This window comes from Melanerpes formicivorus, unplaced genomic scaffold (assembly GCF_026170545.1).
Source record: "Melanerpes formicivorus ecotype bairdi unplaced genomic scaffold, bMelFor1.0.p_v2 SCAF_6, whole genome shotgun sequence".
Lineage (NCBI taxonomy): Eukaryota > Metazoa > Chordata > Aves > Piciformes > Picidae > Melanerpes > Melanerpes formicivorus.
Genome location: NW_027142358.1, coordinates 33,859,885 through 33,880,044, shown reverse-complemented (window position 1 = coordinate 33,880,044; position 20,160 = coordinate 33,859,885). Strand labels below are relative to the sequence as shown.

Here is a 20,160-nt window from a genome sequence, read left to right as displayed (position 1 = left end):
AATGGAATGAAGTTCAGCAAGGGCAGAGTCTGGCAGCTGGGAAAGAACAACCCTATGGACCAGGAGAGGTTGGGCACTGACCTGCTAGAGAGCAGTGAAAGGGAAAAGGACCTGGGGATCCTGGTGGATGGGAGGTTGAGCAGGAGCCAGCAATGAGCTCTGGTGGCCAAGAAAGCCAAGGGCATCCTGGGGTGGATTAGAAGGGCTGTGGTTAGCAGGTCCAGAGAAGTTCTCCTCCCCATCTACTCTGCCTTGATGGGGCCACAGCTGCAATCTTGTGTCCACTTCTGGGTCTCTCAGTTCAAGAAGGACCTCAAGGAAGTCCTTGAAATAGTCCAGTGCAGAGCCACAAAAATGCTGCAGGCAGTGGAACATCCTCCTTATGAGGAGAGCCTGGGGGAGCTGAGGGCTCTGTAGCTTGGAGAGGAGGAGCCTGAGAGGTGAGCGCCTTGCTGGGGATAAAGCTGTGCAGGGTGATGCCCAGAGGCTGGAGCCAGGCTCTGCTGGGTGCTGCCCAGTGCCAGCACAAGGGGCAGTGGTGGAAGCTGAGGCAGAGGAAGTTGCATGGAAAGAAGAGGGAAATATTTTTCCCTGTGAGGATGCTGGAGCCTGGAGCAGGCTGCCCAGGGGGGTTGTGGAGTCTCCTTCTGTGGAGATATTCAAAAGCCTCCTGGGTGCATTCCAGTGTGGTGTGCTGTAGGTGCCCCTGCTCTGGCAGGAGGGTTGGACTGGATGATCTTTGGAGGTCTCTTCCAGTCCCTAACATCCTGTGAATCTGTGAAAAGGGAGATCCTTCGCACTCTGAAACACTTCCCTAAAGAGAGGACTGTGCCTTCCAGCTCCTAGATAGAAAATAGATCTCATAGGCTGTGATTACACAGATCAGGAGCAAGTTCTTCACTGTGAGGGTGGTGGAACACTACAACAGGTTGCCCAGGAAAGTGCTTGAGGCCCCATCCATGGAGGTATTCAAGGTGAGACTTTATGAGGCCATGGGCAACCTGATATAGTTGAGGCTGTCCCTGCTGAGTGTGGGGAGACTGGATGAGCTTTGGAGGTCCCTTCCAGCCCTGAGCATTCAGTGACAAAATTCTAGATGATGTACAATGTATGTGGAGTGCTCACCATGGTATAGAACTTGCAGTAACATATACTGCTGAAACATAGCTTAGCACATGGGGTTTGAGTTTACCACAGGTTCCAGGCAGCAAGCAGAGCTCAGGGTTAGAAGGGATCCCAAGGGCCATCCAGTTCCAACCCCCCCTGCCATGGGCAGGGACACCTCACACCACAGCAGGTTGCTCACAGCCACATCCAGCCTGGCTGCAAACACCTCCAGGGATGAGGCTGCCACCAACTCCCTGGGCAACCTGTGCCAGGCTCTCACCACCCTCATGGGGAACAACTTCTTCCTCACACCCAATCTGAATCTACTCAGTTCTAGTTTTCTTCCACCCCCCCAACAGTCCTACCATTCCCTGACACCCTCAGAAGTCCCTCCCCAGCTTGACCTCACTTGATCTGCTGGCCAAACACCTTTTGATATAGCCCAGGCTGCTATTGCCCTCCTGTGCTGCAAGCTCACACTGTCTGCTCTGTCTGCTCATGTCCATCAGAATCCCCAGGTCTCTTTCTGCTGGGCAGCTCTCCAGCCACACTGCCCAAGCCTGGATCATTCCTGGGGCTTTTGTGATGCAAGCCCAGTACCCAGAACATGGCTTTCTTAAACCCTGTACAGCTGACCTCAGCTTGGTGATCCAGCCTGGCCAGAGCTCTCTGCAGAGCCTTCCTAGCCTCGAGCAGATGAACACTGCCACCCAGCCCAGTGCCATCTGCAAACTTACTGAGGCAGCACTCAATCATCTTGCCCAGGGAATTGATAAAGATATCAAGAAGAGCTGTCTGCAGTACTGAGCCCTGGGGACCAGCACTTGTGCCCAGCCTCCAGCTGGATTTAACTCCACTGAGCACAGCCCCCTGGGCTCAGGCACCCAGCCAGTGTGCTTGTCCAAGCCAGGAGCAGTCAGTTCCTCCAGGAGGATGCTGTGGGGAACTGTGCATGATAAACCTCTTTGGTTTCACTGCAAAGGCTTCATGCTTCCAACTACCTGTCCCTTCATCCCTGCTAGGCCTGAATGATGGCACCCAGTGTAAACTGCACCAGTGTAAGTGTACTAGACCCAGCTTTTTCTTATAGCTCCATCACCCAAAGGAAAGCAGAGTGAAGCAGCCCAGCTCCCTGAGACACACCACCTCAACCTTTTGGAGATGTGCTTTATTTCACACCCTGGATTTTGGCAGCTGCATTTTCTCTGCTCAGTGCTGGAAGGCTCTGCTCTGGTCTGCCTTAGGGGCAGCTGGGACCCAAGTTTCAGCCTGCAAAGTGGGCAAATGTGCAAGCAAGCCAGTGCTGTCTCACTGCCTTCTATAAAAGGAAGGGCAAAATGTTGAGTGGGGGTGGTCAGTGCTGTCACTCCGCCAGTTCTGCTGCCTATCAGTACCCACTGAGTAACTTCCAACACCTTTGGCAGCCTTTAGCCTGGAAAAGAGGAGGCTGAGAGGAGATCTCATTGCTCTCTAGCTCTACCTGACAGGAGGTTGGAGTGAGGGCAGCGTTGGCCTCTTCTCCCAAGTAACTCACAACAGGACAAGAGGAAATGTCCTCTTGCTGCTACCCAAAAGGGGGTTGGAGTGAGGCTGGTGCTGGCCTCTTCTTCCAAGTGAAATTACAACAGGGCAAGAGGAAATGTCCTCAAGATGTGCCAGAGGAAGTTTAGGTTGGAGATTAGGAAAAGATTCTTTGCTGCAGGAGTGGTCAGGGATGGGCAGAGGCTGCCCAGGGAGGTGGTGGAGTCCCCAGCCCTAGGGGTGTTCAAGAAAGCTGTGGCCATGGCTCCTGGGGACATGGTTTAGTGGCCATGGTGGGGTTGGGTGGATGGTTGGACTCAATGATCTTAGAGGTCTTTCCCAACCTTAAGGATTCTATGGTGATGGCACAAAGTGAGCAGTCATGCTGAATCTAAACACACCCCCAGTGAAACCCTGGACCCCTGTAGAGGAGAGAAATTGATTACCCTATGAGTTGATCTTTGTTTTGCTCCACGAGGGTGGGAGGCACGTTTGAGACGATGACTTGCATGTCCAACTGATTGACCACAGAGACCTGGAAGCAGAAGAGTGAAAGACAATTGGTGTCACATCCTCCCAGACAAGAAGAAAGGAGTTCTTGCTTCCCTGTCCTTACAACCATGCCTGAATGTATGGATTCCTCATTTTGCTTCTGGGTAAGCCTGCTGGGGAATCTTGCTGTGCTTGGCAGCCAAAAGCACAAACAGCAGGCAAAAGATGGAGCTACAGCTGGAATTGAAAGGGCTGAAAGAGAGAGCTTCCAGGATCTGCAGGGGGCCTACAAGAAAGCTGGGGAGGAACTTTTTAGGGTGTCAGGGAGGGATAGGACTGGGGGGGAATGGAGCAAAACTAGAAGTGGGGAGATTCAGATTGGATGTGGGGAAGAAGTTGTTCCCCATGAGGGTGGTGAGAGCCTGGCACAGGTTGCCCAGGGAGGTGGTGGAAGCCTCCTGCCTGGAGGTGTTTGCAGCCAGGCTGGAGGTGGCTGTGAGCAACCTGCTGTGGTGTGAGGTGTCCCTGGCCATGGCAGGGGGAGTGGGACTGGATGGTCCTTGGGGTCCCTTCCAGCCCTGACAATTCTCTGATTCCATGATTTTAAGGTGGGGACTATGAAATCTGTTCCTCATAGGTTAGACTTCACTTGCAGGCTGATGGATCTCACATGAGCCACCCTCAGAATTACTTCTGAGCATTCTGGTAACTTGCCAGGACAAAGCAGGCCTTGGAGTCAGGCAATCTCCACACCAAGGCCAATGCAACTACATCATTCATCCAACCAGGCCAATCAGACTCGATTAGGAAGCCACAAAGGACTTTGGAGTCATCAGGGAAACTTTGATTTCAGTCTCTAGGGTTTTAGCTCCTCCTTCTTTAGAGCATAAAATTGGACAGAATCAATTTCACAACTGAACTCTTTCCTTTAAAGGGCCAGGAAAACCCAAAACACCCAACCAGCCACCACCACCACAACCCAAAATGCTTCTAATGCACTCAGTGGTGAGATACTGGAACAGGTTGCCCAGGGAGGTGGTGGATGCCCCCCCCCTGCAACTATCCAGGGCCAAGTTGGATGAGGCCCTGAGCAACCTGGGCTAGCAGAAAGTGTTCCTGCCCATGGTAGGGGGGGTGGAAGTACAGAATCATGGAATCAATAAGGTTGGAAAAGACCTCAGAGATCATCAAGACCAACCTGACAAAATCATAGAATCAGTAAGGTTGGAAAAGACATCAGAGACCATCAAGTCCAACCTGATGGAAGCATGGAATCAGTAATGTTGGAAAAGACCAAAGTAGATGATCCTGGAGGTGCCTTCCAACCCTGCCAATTCTGGGAGTCTATGAAGCACCAGCTCTGGGGATGCATTTTGGGGTACAGTTCCTAGTTACCATCCAACCCCCCATTTCTTAGCAAGGTTTGGCTACAACCAGTTTGCCAAGCAAAACCCCAGCCAGGTCCTGTGCCTCAATGACAGGGCTGGCAGTCCACATGTTCAGGTGTCTGATGCCCAGAAGTACCTGAGGAACACATCACTGAGAACTAGGCAAGCTCCAGCTCAGAATCATAGCATCAATAAGGTTGGAAAAGACCTCAGAGATCATCAAGTCCAAGCTGTCACCCAACACCTCCTGACAACTAAACCATGGCTCCAAGTGCCACATCCAATCCCCTCTTGAACACCTCCAGGGATGGTGACTCCACCACCTCCCTGGGCAGCACACAGGAATGCACCCAGGTAGGTTTTGAATGTCTCCAGACAAGGATTCTGCACAACCTCTCTGGGCAGCCTGTCTCAGTACAGCCTCAGGCCAAAATGGTTCCTGGTGCCTCCATTCCAGACATGAGCATCTAATTCCTGGGCACTCCCCAGGAAGTCAGAGAATCATAGAATTGCTTCAGTTGGAAGAAACCTTCAAGATTATCAAGTCCAGCCTTCAACCTAAGGCCACCATGGCCATTAAAGCATGCCAGCAGCTGCTGAGCAGAACATTCTTGCATGCTAAAGGAATCTAGTCAGAGGAATGAAAGTGCCTCCCAGGAGAACAACACTGTGGACTTTTTGCCCATCTCAGCACTCACACACCAGCTTATTGCACAGACATTCACCAGGGACACAAGAAAGTGAATTTATTGGACAAAAAGCAAATTTAATTGAGAGGCAGTGGGTTAAAATTAAAGAAGAGCAGTTTTACATTGGATTTAGGAACAAGTTCTGCACCAGGAGGGTGGTGGAACACTGGAACAGGTTTCCCAGGGAGGTGGTTGAGGTCCCATTCCTGGAGATAGAATCATAGAATTGTCAGGGCTGGAAGGGACCTCAAGGCTCAGCCAGTCCCAATCCCCCTTACACCTCACACTACAGCAGGTTGCTCACAGCCACATCCAGCCTGGCCTTCAAAACCTCCAGGGATGAGGCTGCCACCACCTCCCTGGGCAACCTGTGCCAGGCTCTCACCACCCTCATGCTGAATAATTTCTTCCTAACATCCAATCTCAACCTCCCCACTTCTACTTTTGCTCCATCCCCCCCAGTCCTATCACTCCCTGACACTGTCAAAAATCCCTCCCCAGCCTTCTTGGAGCTCCCTGCAGATCCTGGAAGGCCACAAGAAGGTCTCCTGGCAACCTTCTCCTCTCCAAACTGCACAACCCCAACTCTCTCAGGCTGTCTCCAGAGCAGAGCAGCTCCAGCCCTCTACTTATCCTCCTGGCCCTTCTCTGGACACCTTCCAGCACCTCCAGATCCTTCCTGTGCTAGGGGCTCCAGAACTGGGCACAGAGCTGCAGCTGTGGTCTCAGCAGAGTGGAGCAGAGGGGCAGAATCCCCTCTCTGGCCCTGCTGGCCACACTTCTCTTGCTGCAGCCCATGCTTGGCTCTCTGGGCTGCAAGTGCTGACTGCTGGCTCCTGTTGAGCTTCTCCTCCCCCAGCACCCCCAAGGCCTTTCCTTCAGGGCTGCTCTCCAGCTAGTCCCTGCCCAGCCTATAGCAGTGCCTGGGACTGCCCTGACCAGGCTGCAGGACCTTACCCTTGGTCTTGTTCATATTGAGATCAGGATCTCTGCCATGAGAGGTGACCACAACTTTCAGAGGGTCAGCAAAGATTTTGGTTTAAAAAAAAGAAAGAAAAAAAAGGAAAAAAAAAAGAGCAAGCTTTATTTCAGTAAGGTCAAACCCCCCAAAGATGAAGCACATATGTTGGTCTCTCTCTAGGTCTGCCTGCAATTGAACTTGATGCAGCGTTTGATCTGCCTCAGATGAATTCCTGGCTCATACTTACAAGCACTTCTGCTTTGCTGCTCAGTCCCTTCCCATAGTCGTCCGTGGCAATGACCTGAAACTTGAAGTAGGACCTTCTCATGTTTTTGAACATCATAGCAGTTTTGATCAGCCCTGTGTAAGCTTCAATCACAAAACCTTCTTTACCATCCTTGATGGGAGGAATGATCAGCCTGTACTGCATGGCGCTGTAGTTCCCGGTGTCTCTGTCATTGGCCTAAGAGGAGAAAGAAAACAAGCAGAGGCAAATAAAGGCAATAGGCCTGCAAGGAACCTTTAACCTTGTCCTCTAAATACAGCTGAATGTTGATCTTGCATCCTGACAGTTAAAATGTTAGATCCCAAAGAGAGGATATCATCACTGCTCTGAACGCTTCATTGAACTCCGCTGCCGACAGTTTTGCTCTCCCAGCAATTTCCTTCTCCTTGTCTTGGCACAAAGCTGCTCCACAAAAACAGCAAGAAAAGGAGAGGAGAAGACAAATATAAATGGACTTTTCAAGCTGGCCACAAACTGAGCAGCTAAGAGCAGTTTAATTCTGAGGAACCTCCACTGGCAAACTCTGGTTGATAGCAAAGCATCAAACCACCACACTCCCCCCCTGCCCCAGCGCAGCAACGCGCTCACAACCTGTACACAGTAATCATGTTCTCCCTCCTCCCAGGGGTATTCTGCACCCTCCCTGATGAAGCACACTCATTTTTGGAGTAATTGAATCCTATGTAATTAAAAATCCAGGGCTGAGTGGCATTCCTGACGGAGAGAGAGGGAGCTGCCCTGGCATTCCCCTCTTGCTGACTACTACGGAGTTAGGAGGCAGTGCTGGCCCCAGTGAGGCAGCCCTGGGGGCTGTGCTATCTCAGAGAATCATTCAGGGTGGACAAGAATCATAGAATCATAGAATGGGCTGGGCCAGAAGGGACCTCCAAAGCTCATCCAGTCCAACCCATCCTGCACTCAGCAGGGACATCCTCCACTGGATCAGGTTGCCCAGAGCCCTGTCCAGCCTCCCTTGAATATCTCCAGGGATGAAGCCTCAGCCAACTCCCTGGGCAACCTGTGCAGTGTTCCAGCAGCCTCATAGCAAAGAACTTGTTCCTCACATCCAACCTAAGTCTGTTCTGCTCTAGTTTGAAGCCACAGCACTTCATCCTATCATTGTAGGCCTTTGGAAACAGATTTTCTTGATCTTAGGATCACTGAGTCCAACCATCAACCTAAGCCCAAAACTGCCACAGCCACACATTTCTTGAACACCTCCAGGGATGGGGACTCCACCACCTCCCTGGGCAGCACAGTCCAATGGCCAATGACTCTCTCAGTGAAGAACTTCTTCCTCACCTCCAGCCTAAACCTCCCCTGGTGCAGCTTGAGACTGTGTCCTCTTGTTCTGGTGCTGCTTGCCTGGGAGAAGAGACCAACCCCCAGCTGGCTACAACCTCCCTTCAGGTAGTTGTAGGGGGCAATGAGGTCACCCCTGAGCCTCCTCTTCTCCAGGCTAAGCAGCCCCAGCTCCCTCAGCCTCTCCTCACAGGGCTGTGCTCAAGGCCTCTCCCCAGCCTTGTTGCCCTTCTCTGAACACCTTCAAGTCTCTCAATGTCCTTCCTAAACTGAGGGGCCCAGAACTGGACACAGGACTCAAGATGCAGCCTAACCAGTGCAGAGTACAGGGGCAGAATGCCCTCCCTGCTACTGCTGGCCACACTCTTCCTGATGCAGGCCAGGATGCCATTGGCCCTCTTGGCTGCCTGGGCACACTGCAGGCTCATGTTCAGCCTACCATCAACCAGCACCCCCAGGTCCCTTTCTGCCTGGCTGCTCTCAGCCACTCTGACCCCAGCCTGTAGCACTGCCTGGGGTTGTTGTGGCCAATGTGCAGAACCTGGCACTTGGATGTGTTCAATCTCCTGCCCTTGGCCTCTGCCCATCTGCCCAGCCTGTCCAGGTCCCTCTGCAGAGCCTCTCTACCCTCCAGCAGATCAACTCCTGCCCCCAGCTTGGTGTCAGCTGCAAACTTACTGCTGATGGACTCAATGTCCTCATCCAGATCATCAATGAAGATGTTAAAGAGCACAGGGCCCAGCACTGATCCTTAGGGCACAGCACTGCTCCCTGGGGCACACCACTGGTGCCTGGCTGCCAGCTGGCTGTGGCACCATTCACCACCACTCTCCGGGCTCAGCCTCCAGCCAGTTCCTAACCCAGCTCAGAGAGCTGCTGTCCAAGCCAGGGGCTGACAGCTTGGCCAGGAGTTTGCTGTGGGGGATGGTGTCAAAGGCCTTGCTGAGGTCCAGGCAGACTACATCCACAGCCTGCCCCACATCCACCAGGCAGTCACCTGGGCATGGAAGGAGATCAGGTTGGTCAGGCAGGACCTGCCCTTCCTAAATCCTCTACAACTACCTGAAGGGAGGTTGTAGCCAGGTGAGGGTTGGTCTCTTCTCCCAGGCAAGCAGCACCAGAACAAGAGGACACAGTCTCAAGCTGTGCCAGGGGAGGTTTAGACTGGAAGAGAGGAGGAAGTTTTTCCCAGAGAGAGTTGTTAGCCATGGGAATGTGCTGCCCAGAGAGGTGGTGGAGTCACCATCCCTAGAGGTGTTCAAGAGGGGATTGGATGTGGCACTTGGTGCCATGGTTTAGTTAGTCCTGAGGTGCTGGGTGACAGGTTGGACTTGATGATCTCTGAGGTATTTTCCAACCTTATTGATTCTATGATTCTAAAGGCTTGGCTCCCATTTGAGTTCAGGTAGCTTCCATAGAGTCATAGAATCATTAAGGATGGAAAAGACCTCCAAGATCATTGAGTGCAATTGCTAACCCAGCACTGTCAGGTCACCACTAACCCATGGCCCTCAGCACCACATCCACACTGCTTCAGTGATCACAGAATATTATAGAATCATAGAACTGTCAGGGTTAGAAGGGACCTCAAGGCTCAGCCAGTCCCAACCCCCTGCCATGGGCAGGGACACCTCACACCACAGCAGGTTGCTCACAGCCACATCCAGCCTGGCTGCAAACACCTCCAGGGATGAGGCTTCCACCACCTCCCTGGGAAACCTGTTCCATTAGAGGTTGGAAGGGACCTCCAGAGATCATCAAGTCTAACCTCCCTGTCAAAGCAGGATCACCTAGGGCTAGAGACTCCACCACTGCCTTGGGCAGCCTGTTTCAGGCCTTGGCAGTTGGGGAAGAAATTGCTCCTCATGCCCAACCTAAACTTCCCAGGTGCAATTTGAAGCTGCTCCTTCTTACCCTCTGATTTGTCATTTAGGACAAGAGACTGACCCCTACCTTGCTCCAACCTCCCTTCAGGGAGCTGTAGAAAGAAGGTCTCCCCTCAACCTCCTTTCCTCCAGGCTAAACAACCTCAATTCCTTCTGCAGCCCCTCAGCAGACTTGTGCTCTAGAGCCTTCACTGTCTCCAGGATCAGACACATCTTCTTTAACAGCCCAAACGAAGAGCTCCCCTGGGCCTGCCAGTTTCTCCCTGGCTTCCTGCAAAGACAATCCTGCATCCCAGGAACTGTCTGCAGGCAGCCAAGCAAAGCCAGGTGCAAAGAGGCTGAGGAGCCTGGGAAACCCAGCAGATTCAAGTCTTTTCAGTTGGTTATTTCCATTTCCCCCTCACCTTCACCACTGCTCAGACTTGGATCCTGCCTAACAGCACTCAGTGTGATGCTCAGCTTTGCAGGACCACCAGAGAGAGCTTGTGAGCTGCTGATATTAACATCCCCACGCCTTTAATAGGGAGCAGGGATGTTTGCTATCCCTGTAATTTGTCCTGAAGGTAAATGTTTCTGACACTTCATTAAGAAAAGATACACACCACCTCATGAGCTGCATTCTGACTGTCGAAGAAGAGGAAGAGCTATGCTTCGTCTTAATCTTAGCCATATATCTCCCTTCTGTCCTGTGCAAGAAATACAGATGTCTGCTCAGTGTGGCTGGGACTGCATCAGGAGAAATAGCTCTGACTTTAGGCATCACAGGCCAAATTCAGCCCCCCTCTAACTGTGCCCACCTGGGCCAGAACAATCCTCACTATCCATACAGGCTGGGGGAAGAGTGATAGAAAGCAGCTCTGAGGAAAAGGATTTGGGGGTGCTGGGTGTGTTGGGGGGGGAGAAGCTTTATTAGAATAAACCTTTATTAGAATAAACCAAACCAGGTTGGAAGAGACCTTCAAGATCATCGTGTCCAACCCATCAACCAATCCAACCCACCCAAGCAGCTAACCCATGGCAACCTGGCCAGGAGCAGGCAGTGTGAGCTTGCAGCAGAGAAGGCCAAGGGCAGCCTGGGCTGCAGCCAAAGCAGTGTGGTCAGAGATGGAGAGAGGGGATCCTGCCCCTCTGCTCTGCTGTGGGGTAGACCTCACCTGTGTGCAGGTGCTGTGCTGTGTGCAGGTCTGGAGCCCTCAAGAGAGGAAGGACATGGACCTGATGGAGAGGGTCCAGAGGAGGCCCATGACAATGATCAGGGGGGTTGAGCTTGGACTGACAGAAGCACAGGCTGTCTCAGTCTGGAGAAGAGAAGGCTCCAGGGAGAGCCTTGTGGCACTTCTCTGAACACTCTCCAGCACCTCCAACACCTTCCTGTAATAGAGGCTCCAGAACTGAATGCAATTATAGAATCAATTTCAGATGTCCTCCTAGCATCCTTGGGCTCCTGATGAAGGATGACCTTGCTAGGGAGACTGGAAAGCACTTACAATGAACAACTGCATTCATTCCAAGCAGACAGTTGGAGTTGAGCTCACGCTGGTAATCACAGAGTCATGGGACTGTTTGTGTTGGAAAAGGCCTCTGAGATCACTAAGAAGAAAAACTGCAATGGCCTGAAGGTTGTGCAACAGCTTCAGGACTTGTGGTGAAGGAAGAGTTTCAGGCTCACCCCAAAGAAGTCACTGGCAGGTTTGGTCTGACTGCCATATGGCCCTGGTTGGACACCTCTCCCTGGGGGCAGGGATAAGAGCCCTGCAGTAACACCGTGGCTGTGTGGCCTCCCAGTTGTGCCCCATGCTGTGATACTCCCTGTGGACACCAGCAGGCTGCAGACATGTATCATAAAATCATAGAATGGGTTGGGTTCAAGATCATCCAGTCCCAGCCCCCCTGCCACGGGCAGGAACACCTCTCACCAGCCCAGGCTGCTCAAGGCCCCATCCAAGCTGGCCTTGGACATCTCCAGGAGGGAGCACCCACAACCTCCCTGGGCAGCCTGTTCCAGTGTTTCCCTACCCTCACTACAAAGAATCTCTTTCTAATCTCCAGGCTAAATCCTCCCTCTTCCAGCTTAAAGTCATCCCCCCTCATCCTACCACTCCAAGCCCTGTAAAAAGTCCCTCCCCAGATTTCTTGTAGGCTCCCTTCAGGTACTGGAAGGCTGCTCTAAGGTCTCCCTGGAGCCATCTCCAGGCTGAACAGCCCCAAGTCTCCCAGCCTGTCCCCATAGGGAGGTTCTCCAGCCCTCTAATCATCTTTGTGGTCTCCTCTGGAGCCACCCCAACAGTGTTGGGAGCTGCAGAACTAGACAGAGTGCTGCAGGTGGGGTCTCATCAGAGCAGAGTGGGAGAGAATCACCTCACACATCCTGCCACAACTGGAGATTTAACATGGGTAAGTGTCTGGGCATGAAAGGAATCCCCTTGGGTTCTCTGTGTGTAACACACAGCCATACCCAGGAACTGTAAACCTCTATCCCCTCAATTGCTTTAGATCAGGATGCAACCTGGAGTACAGGGTCCTGCTCTGGGCTTGAGCTTCCCAGTTGAAAGGAGACAGGGAACTAAGAAGAGAGCCCAGAAGAGGCTATGAATGTGCTGGGGGGGCTGGGGCAGCTCTGTGAGGAGGAAAAGCTGAGCCCTGGGGCAGTTGAGCCTGAAGAAGAGAAGCTGGATGGCTTTTAAGGATTAGGATTAAGTGAAGGCAACTCCTGTGACCCTGTGTGTCATTAGGGCACAAGCTGGCAGCACAAAGCAGCTTTGTGTTACTTGGCTGCTCTCCAAGTTAAGTTATTCAAAGAGTGTTAAAGGATGAAGTTACTTTATGAAGTCTATCAGACAGGGGCACAAAACTAGAAAAGGTCTGAAATGAAAATTGGATCAAGTTAGAATCAAGTTCCCTCCTGGATGTAACTGCATTTCAGTCCCCACTGGCTTCTATGATGATCCTCAAGACCCTCTGCTGCCTTTGTATCAGGGTCACTTCTATCAAGTAGAGGTCAGCCACTCGCAGAGACATGGAGCCACTGGGATTTATGTTGGCCAGCTTCCTCTTCTGCAAGCACTCTCAGTTCAAAAACATCTTTAGAATGTAAGCACTCCCATCTTCTCTCCTGGAATGAGGATCCCTGGCATTCCCTCACTGGGATGTATTTGCAGCACTGGGGAGGCCACACCTTGGGGTCAGTTCTGAGCCCCTCACTTGAAGAAGGACATCAAGGTGCTGTAGCATGTCCAGAGAAGGGCAATGAAACTGGGGAAGGATCTGGAGAGCAGGGCTGGTGAGCAGCAGCTGAGGGAAGGGGGGTTGTTTAACCTGGAGGCTGAGGGGAGACCTTGTCAGTTCCCAGGACTCCCTGAATGGAGGTTGGAGCAAGGTGGGGGCTGGGCTCTTCCTCCTAGTACTAAGTGATAGGATGAGAGGAAACAGCCTCCAGCTGCACCAGGTGAGATTTATATTGGACATAAGAACAAAATTCTTCACTGAAAGGGTGTCAGGCACTGGCCCAGGCTGCCCAGTGGTTGAATCCCCATCCCTGGAGGTGTTTCAAAGACACAGAGATGGGGTGCTGAGGGACATGGATTAGCACCAGCTTGAGCCAGAGAATAGTTGGACTAAATGCTTTCCAAGGTCTTTTCCTACCAAACTGATTCTATAATCCTAAGCAAACCACAAGAGAGGTAAATAGTGTAGAAGAAAATGGTGAACAGGCAAGGGCTAAGAACACAGCACTGGAGTGAAGAGTCAGGTCACTCCCACTTGTGCTTTCCCTGAAGATGGTCTGCACTTGGGGATTATTTCTGTAGAGCAGGCTGAGAATATTGTGAAGGGGCCTGAATGGAGGCTGCTGCTAACTCAGAGGGCAACCACAGAATGGTTTGGGTTGGAAGGGACCTTAAAAACCATCTCATTACAACCACCCTACCATGGGCAGGGACACGTAGGAGAGCTCTGCAGAGGGACCTGGTCAGACTGGGCAGATGGGCAGAGGCCAAGGGCAGCAGATTGAACACAGCCAATTGCCAGGTTCTGCACATTGGCCACAACAAACCCATGCAGAGCCACAGGCTGGGGTCAGAGTGGCTGAGAGCTGCCAAACAGAGAGGGACCTGGGGGTGCTGGTTGATATCAGTATCAACATGAGCCTGCAGTGTGCCCAGGTGGCCAAGAGGGCCAATGGCATCCTGGCCTGCATCAGGACCAGTGTGGCCAGCAGGAGCAGGGAGGTCATTGTGTTGCAGTGTCTCACCTCCTAGAAAACCAGGGGTTACATGAAAGTACCAGTGGCACAGCAAAACAAGTGATGGGAACAGAATGAGATGTAAGGCAAATCCCAAACTCCCTCAGAATCCATCTATGAGTAGTAATGAGTGTTACAGCTGCTTTTAATTAACATATGCATAAAGCAAAGGCCTTTCATCCTGGAAATGGGCTCTGAAATAGGCTGCAAAACTGAGAGGGGAAGAAAGAGAATGGCAGAAAAGGGGGAGAGCACATGAAAGGTTCTGCTAGCACCAATCCCCAACAGGGCTGTCCAACACCTGAAACCTTCTACTAAGCACCCCCAGCCCTCTGATTAGAATCACAGAATGGTCAGGGCTGGAAGAGACCTCAAGCATCAGCCAGTTCCAACCCCCTGCCATGGGCAGGGACACCTCACACTGCAGCAGGTTGCTCACAGCCACATCCAGCCTGGCTGCAAACACCTCCAGGCAGGAGGCTGCCACCACCTCCCTGGGCAGCCTGTGCCAGGCTCTCACCACCCTCATGGGGAACAACTTCTTCCTCACATCCAATCTGAATCTCCCTACTTCTAGTTTTGCTCCCTCCCCCCCAGTCCTATCCCTCCCTGACACCCTCAAAAAGATTTCCCAGCGTGCTGTTCCAGCTGTCTCACACAGCAGGGCCAGTGCAAGGACTGAAGAATGCAAGGGTCATCCTGCAGCTGTCCTCCCACCATGGCTTCTGACCACCCTTTGGCCTAGCACCAAATCAACCTGGACTCTAAAGATCCTTGGGAGCTGTGTGCATCTGTGGTGAGGGGATGAGTAGGCTTAGACAGATGGTGCTGTGAAAGTGCCTTGTAGATTACATATGAGGAAGAACTTTTTCACTGTGAGGGTGATGGAGCCCTGGAGCTGGCTGCCCAGGGGCCTTGTGGAGTCTTCCTCTCTGGAGGTATTCAAGATCCACCTGGCTGCATTCCTGTGTGATCTGTTCTAGGTGATCCTGCCCTGGCAGTGGGGTTGGGCTGGATGATCCCTTCCAGCCCCTAACATTCTGTCATTTGGGACAGGATAATCACAGCCTCCACTATCATTTGCAGACAAATGGTATCTAACATTCCTCCCCACTCCCTGCTGAGCTATTAGCAACAGAAACATGCTCTTAAAGATGCAAGGAACAAAGCTTGGGTTAAAATGTGTCCTTTAAATAAATGACATTCATTTTTGTGTATGTTCATAGAGACATGAGTAGTTAGCAGCTTCTAGAGGGCACTGGGCTAAAGACACCAATTAACATTGATTGTGTACACTGATTCATGGCATCCTTCTGAGCTTGAGCTTCTTTTTCAGCTCCTAACAACAATGTAAACACCTAGAGCAAAACCTAGGCTGGGAACCTCATCTAACTCTACAAGGCCAAGAGTCCTTACACGTGGGGAGCTGAAGGGTTAACCTGATGGAAACAGCTGCTCAGTGGAGAAGAGTCTGGCAGACCTGGTGGACAAGGTCAGGGTGAGCCAGCAATGTGCCCTGGTGGCTAAGAGGACAAAGGGTTTCCGGGGGTACATGAGGAAGAGGGTGGCCAGCAGGTAAAAGGAGGTTCTCCTCTCCCACTACTCTGCCCTAGAGAGGCCATATCTGCAGTACAGGCTCCAGTTCTGGGCTCCCCAGGGAACCATTGGAGAGAGTCCAGGGCAGGCTCTGAAGCTGCTGAGGGGCCTGGAGCAGCTCTGATAGGAGGAAAAGCTGAGAGCCCTGGGGGTGTTGAGCCTGGAGAAGGGCAGCCTGAGGGGGATCTTCTCAATGCTCAGCAAGAGCTGCAGGGTAGGAGTCAAGAGCATGAGGCCAGACTCTTGTCAGCAGTACCCAGGGACAGGGCACGGGGCAATGGGCACAAAGTGGAACCCAAGAAGTTCTTGTTCAGCAGGAAAAGAAACTGGTGTGAGGGAGCTGGAGCCCTGGAGCAGGCTGCCCAAAGAGCTTGGGGAGTCTCCTTGGGAGAGATCCCAAATTCCCCTGGCCATGGTGACCTTGGGCAAGCTGCTCTGGGTGATGCTGTTTGGGCAGAAGGGTAGGACAAGGTGATCTCCAGAGGTCCCTCCCAAGCCCCACCGTGCTGGGATTCTGTGCAGCCAACAATTTACCCTGGTGTAAGAGGATTTTTATCTTCCAATGAATCTCTTTAAGTGATTCATTTGAGAGCAGTGGCTGCTGCTGGCAAAGCTGCTGCACAGTAGGGATCTGGGAGAAGCAACCCACAGTGTTTGCCTTTCTCACATCTGTAACTGCTCTGATGATGATGAGAGAAGTCTTTATCCACTATTCTATTGGCCTATTTGTCTCTGAATTCAATTTGTGTGTAACAGTATGGACTCAGTGCCAGTGTGCTCCTCTCTCTCTGCATGTGTCTGACCCACGGCAGTTGGACTATTTGCTCCTCCCAGTGCTGCTCACTGGGCTGTATGGCAAATGTACTGCACCAGTACAGGCTGGAGAGCAGCCCTGGGTAAAAAGCACCCGAGAGCCCTGGTGGACAACAAGTTCTGCATGGGACAGTAAATGTGCCCTTGTGGCCAAGAAGGCCAAGGGGGTCCTGGGCTGCACACAGCAGAGTGTGGCCAGCAGAGCCAGGGAGGTTCTCCTTCCCCTCTACTCTGCCCTGGTGAGGCTCCACCTGAACTATTGCATCCAGCTCTGGGCTCCTCAGTTCAAGAAGGACAGGGATCTGCTGGAGAGAGCCCAATAGAGGGCTAACCAGATGTCAACTAGCACCCCAGGTCCTTTTCTATATGAATGTATTCCATTCCATTGGTCTGTTTTGGAGCACAGCTTGTTCTTGCTCTTCTCTCTTGTCCTTTCCCCTGGCTTTTCTCTACTTCTGACCTTGTCCTGCCTGTCCTGCTGGTTCTTGTTTGTGTTACTGGTAAAAACACTAGCTGGGACAAGAGGGAGAGGTCCAGGAGGTGGACCAGAGAGTGTATTTCATTCCCACAGGCCCTGCATCCCTATAGATCCAAGCACTGCTGTTTGTTACTCCCTTCCCCCCTCCCTCTCTCCTCCTGGAAGGACACACAGTCTCAAGCTGTGCCAGGGGAGGTTCAGGCTGGATGTCAGGAAGAAGTTCTTCACAGAGAGACTGGCCATTGGCATGTGCTGCCCAGGGAGGTGGTGGAGTCACCATCACTGGAGGTGTTTAGGAAGAGCCTGGATGAGGCACTTGGTGCCATGGTTTAGCTGATCAGATGGTGCTGGGTGATAGGTTGGACTGGATGATCTCGAAGGTCTCTTCCAACCTGGTTAATTCTATTCTATTCTAGACACAGGCTGTTATCTCTTACAGGGGAGGCCTGGTATCAGCCCTGACAATGCTGACAATTAGGCCTGGAGAGGCCTAACTGGGGCCTGGAGCTGCCAAGCTGTATTTTGGCTGCATCACAATGGTGTGATGGGGTAGGAGGGGTAGAGAGGCCTGGGTAGTGGGGGGGCATGAAGGCTTGGCTTTGTTGGCCTGCATTCAAGGGAGGTTTGTGTGAAGCTTTAGCTTAAGGGGCTTCTGTGCTAAGCCCAGACTATGGATTTTGTGTATTCTTATATGCTTTGTAGTGTTTTGTGCAGTTCTGAATCTCAGTGGCATTTAAACTTTCCATCCTATCCAATCCTTTGTGTGAGAGTTTTCCTTTTGTCCCTTGTGGCAGGGGTGAAGGAGCATCGGTCCCGCACTAAAGCAAGACACAGTGTGAGAAGAAAAAGGCTTCACTGCCTCCTGTGACAAGCCACACCCGTGAGGAAGTGTTTCCCTGCTGCAGTTGAATGCTGTTGAACAATTTCCAGCCTTACCTTCACTTTGAGCACAGAGGAAAACATTTTGGCATCCTCGGAGACGCCTCCGATGTAGAGCTTTCTGGTGAAGACGGGCGCGTGGTCGTTCTCGTCCTTCACCTCAATGAACACCTTGGCTGTGTTACCTAAAACAGGGCAAGCAAGGTTGATGCAGGGCACTTTGCAATAAAGCATTCAGGCTGGAAAACATCCCTCGAAGGTCATCCCCCAGGGATCATTACAACAGGTTGCTCACAGTCGTATTCACCCTGGCCTTAAAATCCTCCAGGGATAGGGCAGCCACAGCCTCCCCGGGCAACCTGCTCCAGAGCTTCACCGTCCTCATCCTAACATCCAATCTCAATCTCCCCATTTGTAGTTTTGCTCCACCCCCTCCCAGTTCTATACCTCCCTGACACCCTCAAAAGTCCCTCCACAGATTTCTTGGAGCCCCCTGCAGATCCTGGAAGGCCACAAGAAGGTCTCCTGGCAGCCTTCTCCTCTCCAGACTGCACAACCCCAACTCTCTCAGGCTGTCTCCAGAGCAGAGCAGCTCCAGCACTCTGCTCCTCCTCCTGGCCCTTCTCTGGACACCTTCCAGCACCTCCAGAGCCTTCCTGTGCTAGGGGCTCCAGAACTGGCCCCAGAGCTGCAGCTGTGGTCTCAGCAGAGTGGAGCAGAGGGGCAGAATCCCCTCCCTGGCCCTGCTGGCCACACTTCTCTTGCTGCTGCCCAGGCTCTGCTTGGCTTTAACACCTACTAGAGTTCACTCATTGGCAGCCCAAACAGATCATGGAAAATAAGTGGATGGATAATAGTGAAAAAAGAAGTATGTTAGAAAGAGCAGCACAGAGAGGCACAGTCCAGAGAAGGGCCAGGAGGATGAGCAGAGGGCTGGAGCACCTCTCCTGTGAGGACAGACTGAAGGAGTTGGGGCTGTTCAGTCTGGAGAAGAGAAGGCTCCCAGGTGACCTCATTGTGGCCTTCCAGTATCTGAAGGGGGCCTACAGGAAGGCTGGGGAGGGACTGCTCAGGATCTCAGGCAGTGATAGGACTAGGGGGAATGGAATGAAGCTGGAGGTGGGGAGATTCAGGCTGGAGGTGAGGAGGAAGTTCTTCCCCATGAGAGTGGTGAAGCCCTGGAATGGGTTGTCCAGGGAGGTGGTTGGGGCCCTGTCCCTGGAGGTGTTTAAGCCCAGGCTGGCTGAGGCTGTGGCCAGGCTGATCTAGTGTGGGGTGTCCCTGTCCATGGCAGGGGGGTTGGAACTAGGTGATCCTTGTGGTCCCTCCCAACCCTGACTGATTCTATGATTCTATGATTTGGTTCAGTGGTGGACTTGTCAGTCTTGGACTAGCCACTGAACACAATGATCTTGGGGATCTTTTCCAGCCTGAATGATCAGCAAGGTCACTGACGAAATGAAACTAGGGATGGGGGTGGCTGACACCATGTCAAGTTGGGTCCAGTGAGGTCCACCACATCTCTGGGCAGCCTGTACCAGGATTTCACCACTCTCATTGTAAAGAGCTTTCCCCTAATGCCCAACCTAAATCTCCCCTGCTCCAGTTTCAAACCATCCCATCACCACAGGCCCTTCTAAACAGCCTTTCCCCAGCCCTCCTGCAGGTCCCCTTCAGATACTGAAAGGGCTGCTCCAAGGTCTCCCTGGGACTGAACAGCCCAAACTGTCTCAGCCTGTCACAGAAGGACCAAGGTTGGAAGAGACCTCAAAGATCATTGAGTCCAACCTGTCACCACAGACCTCATGACTAGACCATGGCACCAAGTGCCACATCCAATCCCCTCTTGAACACCTCCAGGGATGGGGACTCCACCACCTCCCTGGGCAGCACATTCCAATGACCAATGACTCTCTCAGTGAAGAACTTTCTCCTCACCTCCAGCCTAAACCTCCCCTGGCACAGCTTGAGACTGTGTCCTCTTGTTCTGGTGCTGGTTGCTTGAGAGGAGAGACCAACCCCTTCCTGGCTACAACCTCCCTTCAGGTAGTTGTAGAGAGCAATAAGGTCTCCCCTGAGCCTCCTCTTCTCCAGGCTAAGCAACCCCAGCTCCCTCAGCCTCTCCTCACAGGGCTGTGCTCAAGGCCTCTCCCCAGCCTCGCTACCCTTCTCCTGTCTACACATTCAAGTGTCTCAATGTCCTTCCTAAACTGAGGGGCCCAGAGCTGGACACAGGACTCAAGGTGTGGCCTAACCAATACAGAGTACAGGGCACAATGACTTCCCTGCTCCTGCTGGCCACCCTATTCTGGATGCAGGCCAGGATGCCATTGGCCTTCTTGGCCACCTGGGCACACTGCTGGCTCATGTTCAGGCAGCTGTCAATCAACACCCCCAGGTCCCTCTCTGTGTGGGAGCTCTCAGCCACTCTGTCCTCATAGGAGAGGTGTTCCATCCCTCTGAGTATCTTCATGGCCCTGCTCTGGCAGGTCCATGTCCTTCCTGTGCTGGAGACCCCATAA

At 52.4% G+C, this 20,160-nt stretch overlaps 1 protein-coding gene across 1 annotated transcript in view; it reads right to left on the bottom strand.

Annotated features, from left to right (window-relative positions):
- Nucleotides 1–20,160, bottom strand: part of PCDH15 (protocadherin related 15) — a 365,652-nt gene that overhangs the window by 33,142 nt on the left and 312,350 nt on the right. Inside the window, exons 26-28 of the mRNA XM_068140381.1 lie at nt 17,696–17,823; nt 6,406–6,621; nt 3,075–3,163 (exon numbers count right to left, since the gene is read on the bottom strand). Coding sequence (XP_067996482.1) covers nt 3,075–3,163; nt 6,406–6,621; nt 17,696–17,823 — 433 coding nt within the window. The remainder of the gene's footprint in view (nt 1–3,074; nt 3,164–6,405; nt 6,622–17,695; nt 17,824–20,160) is intronic.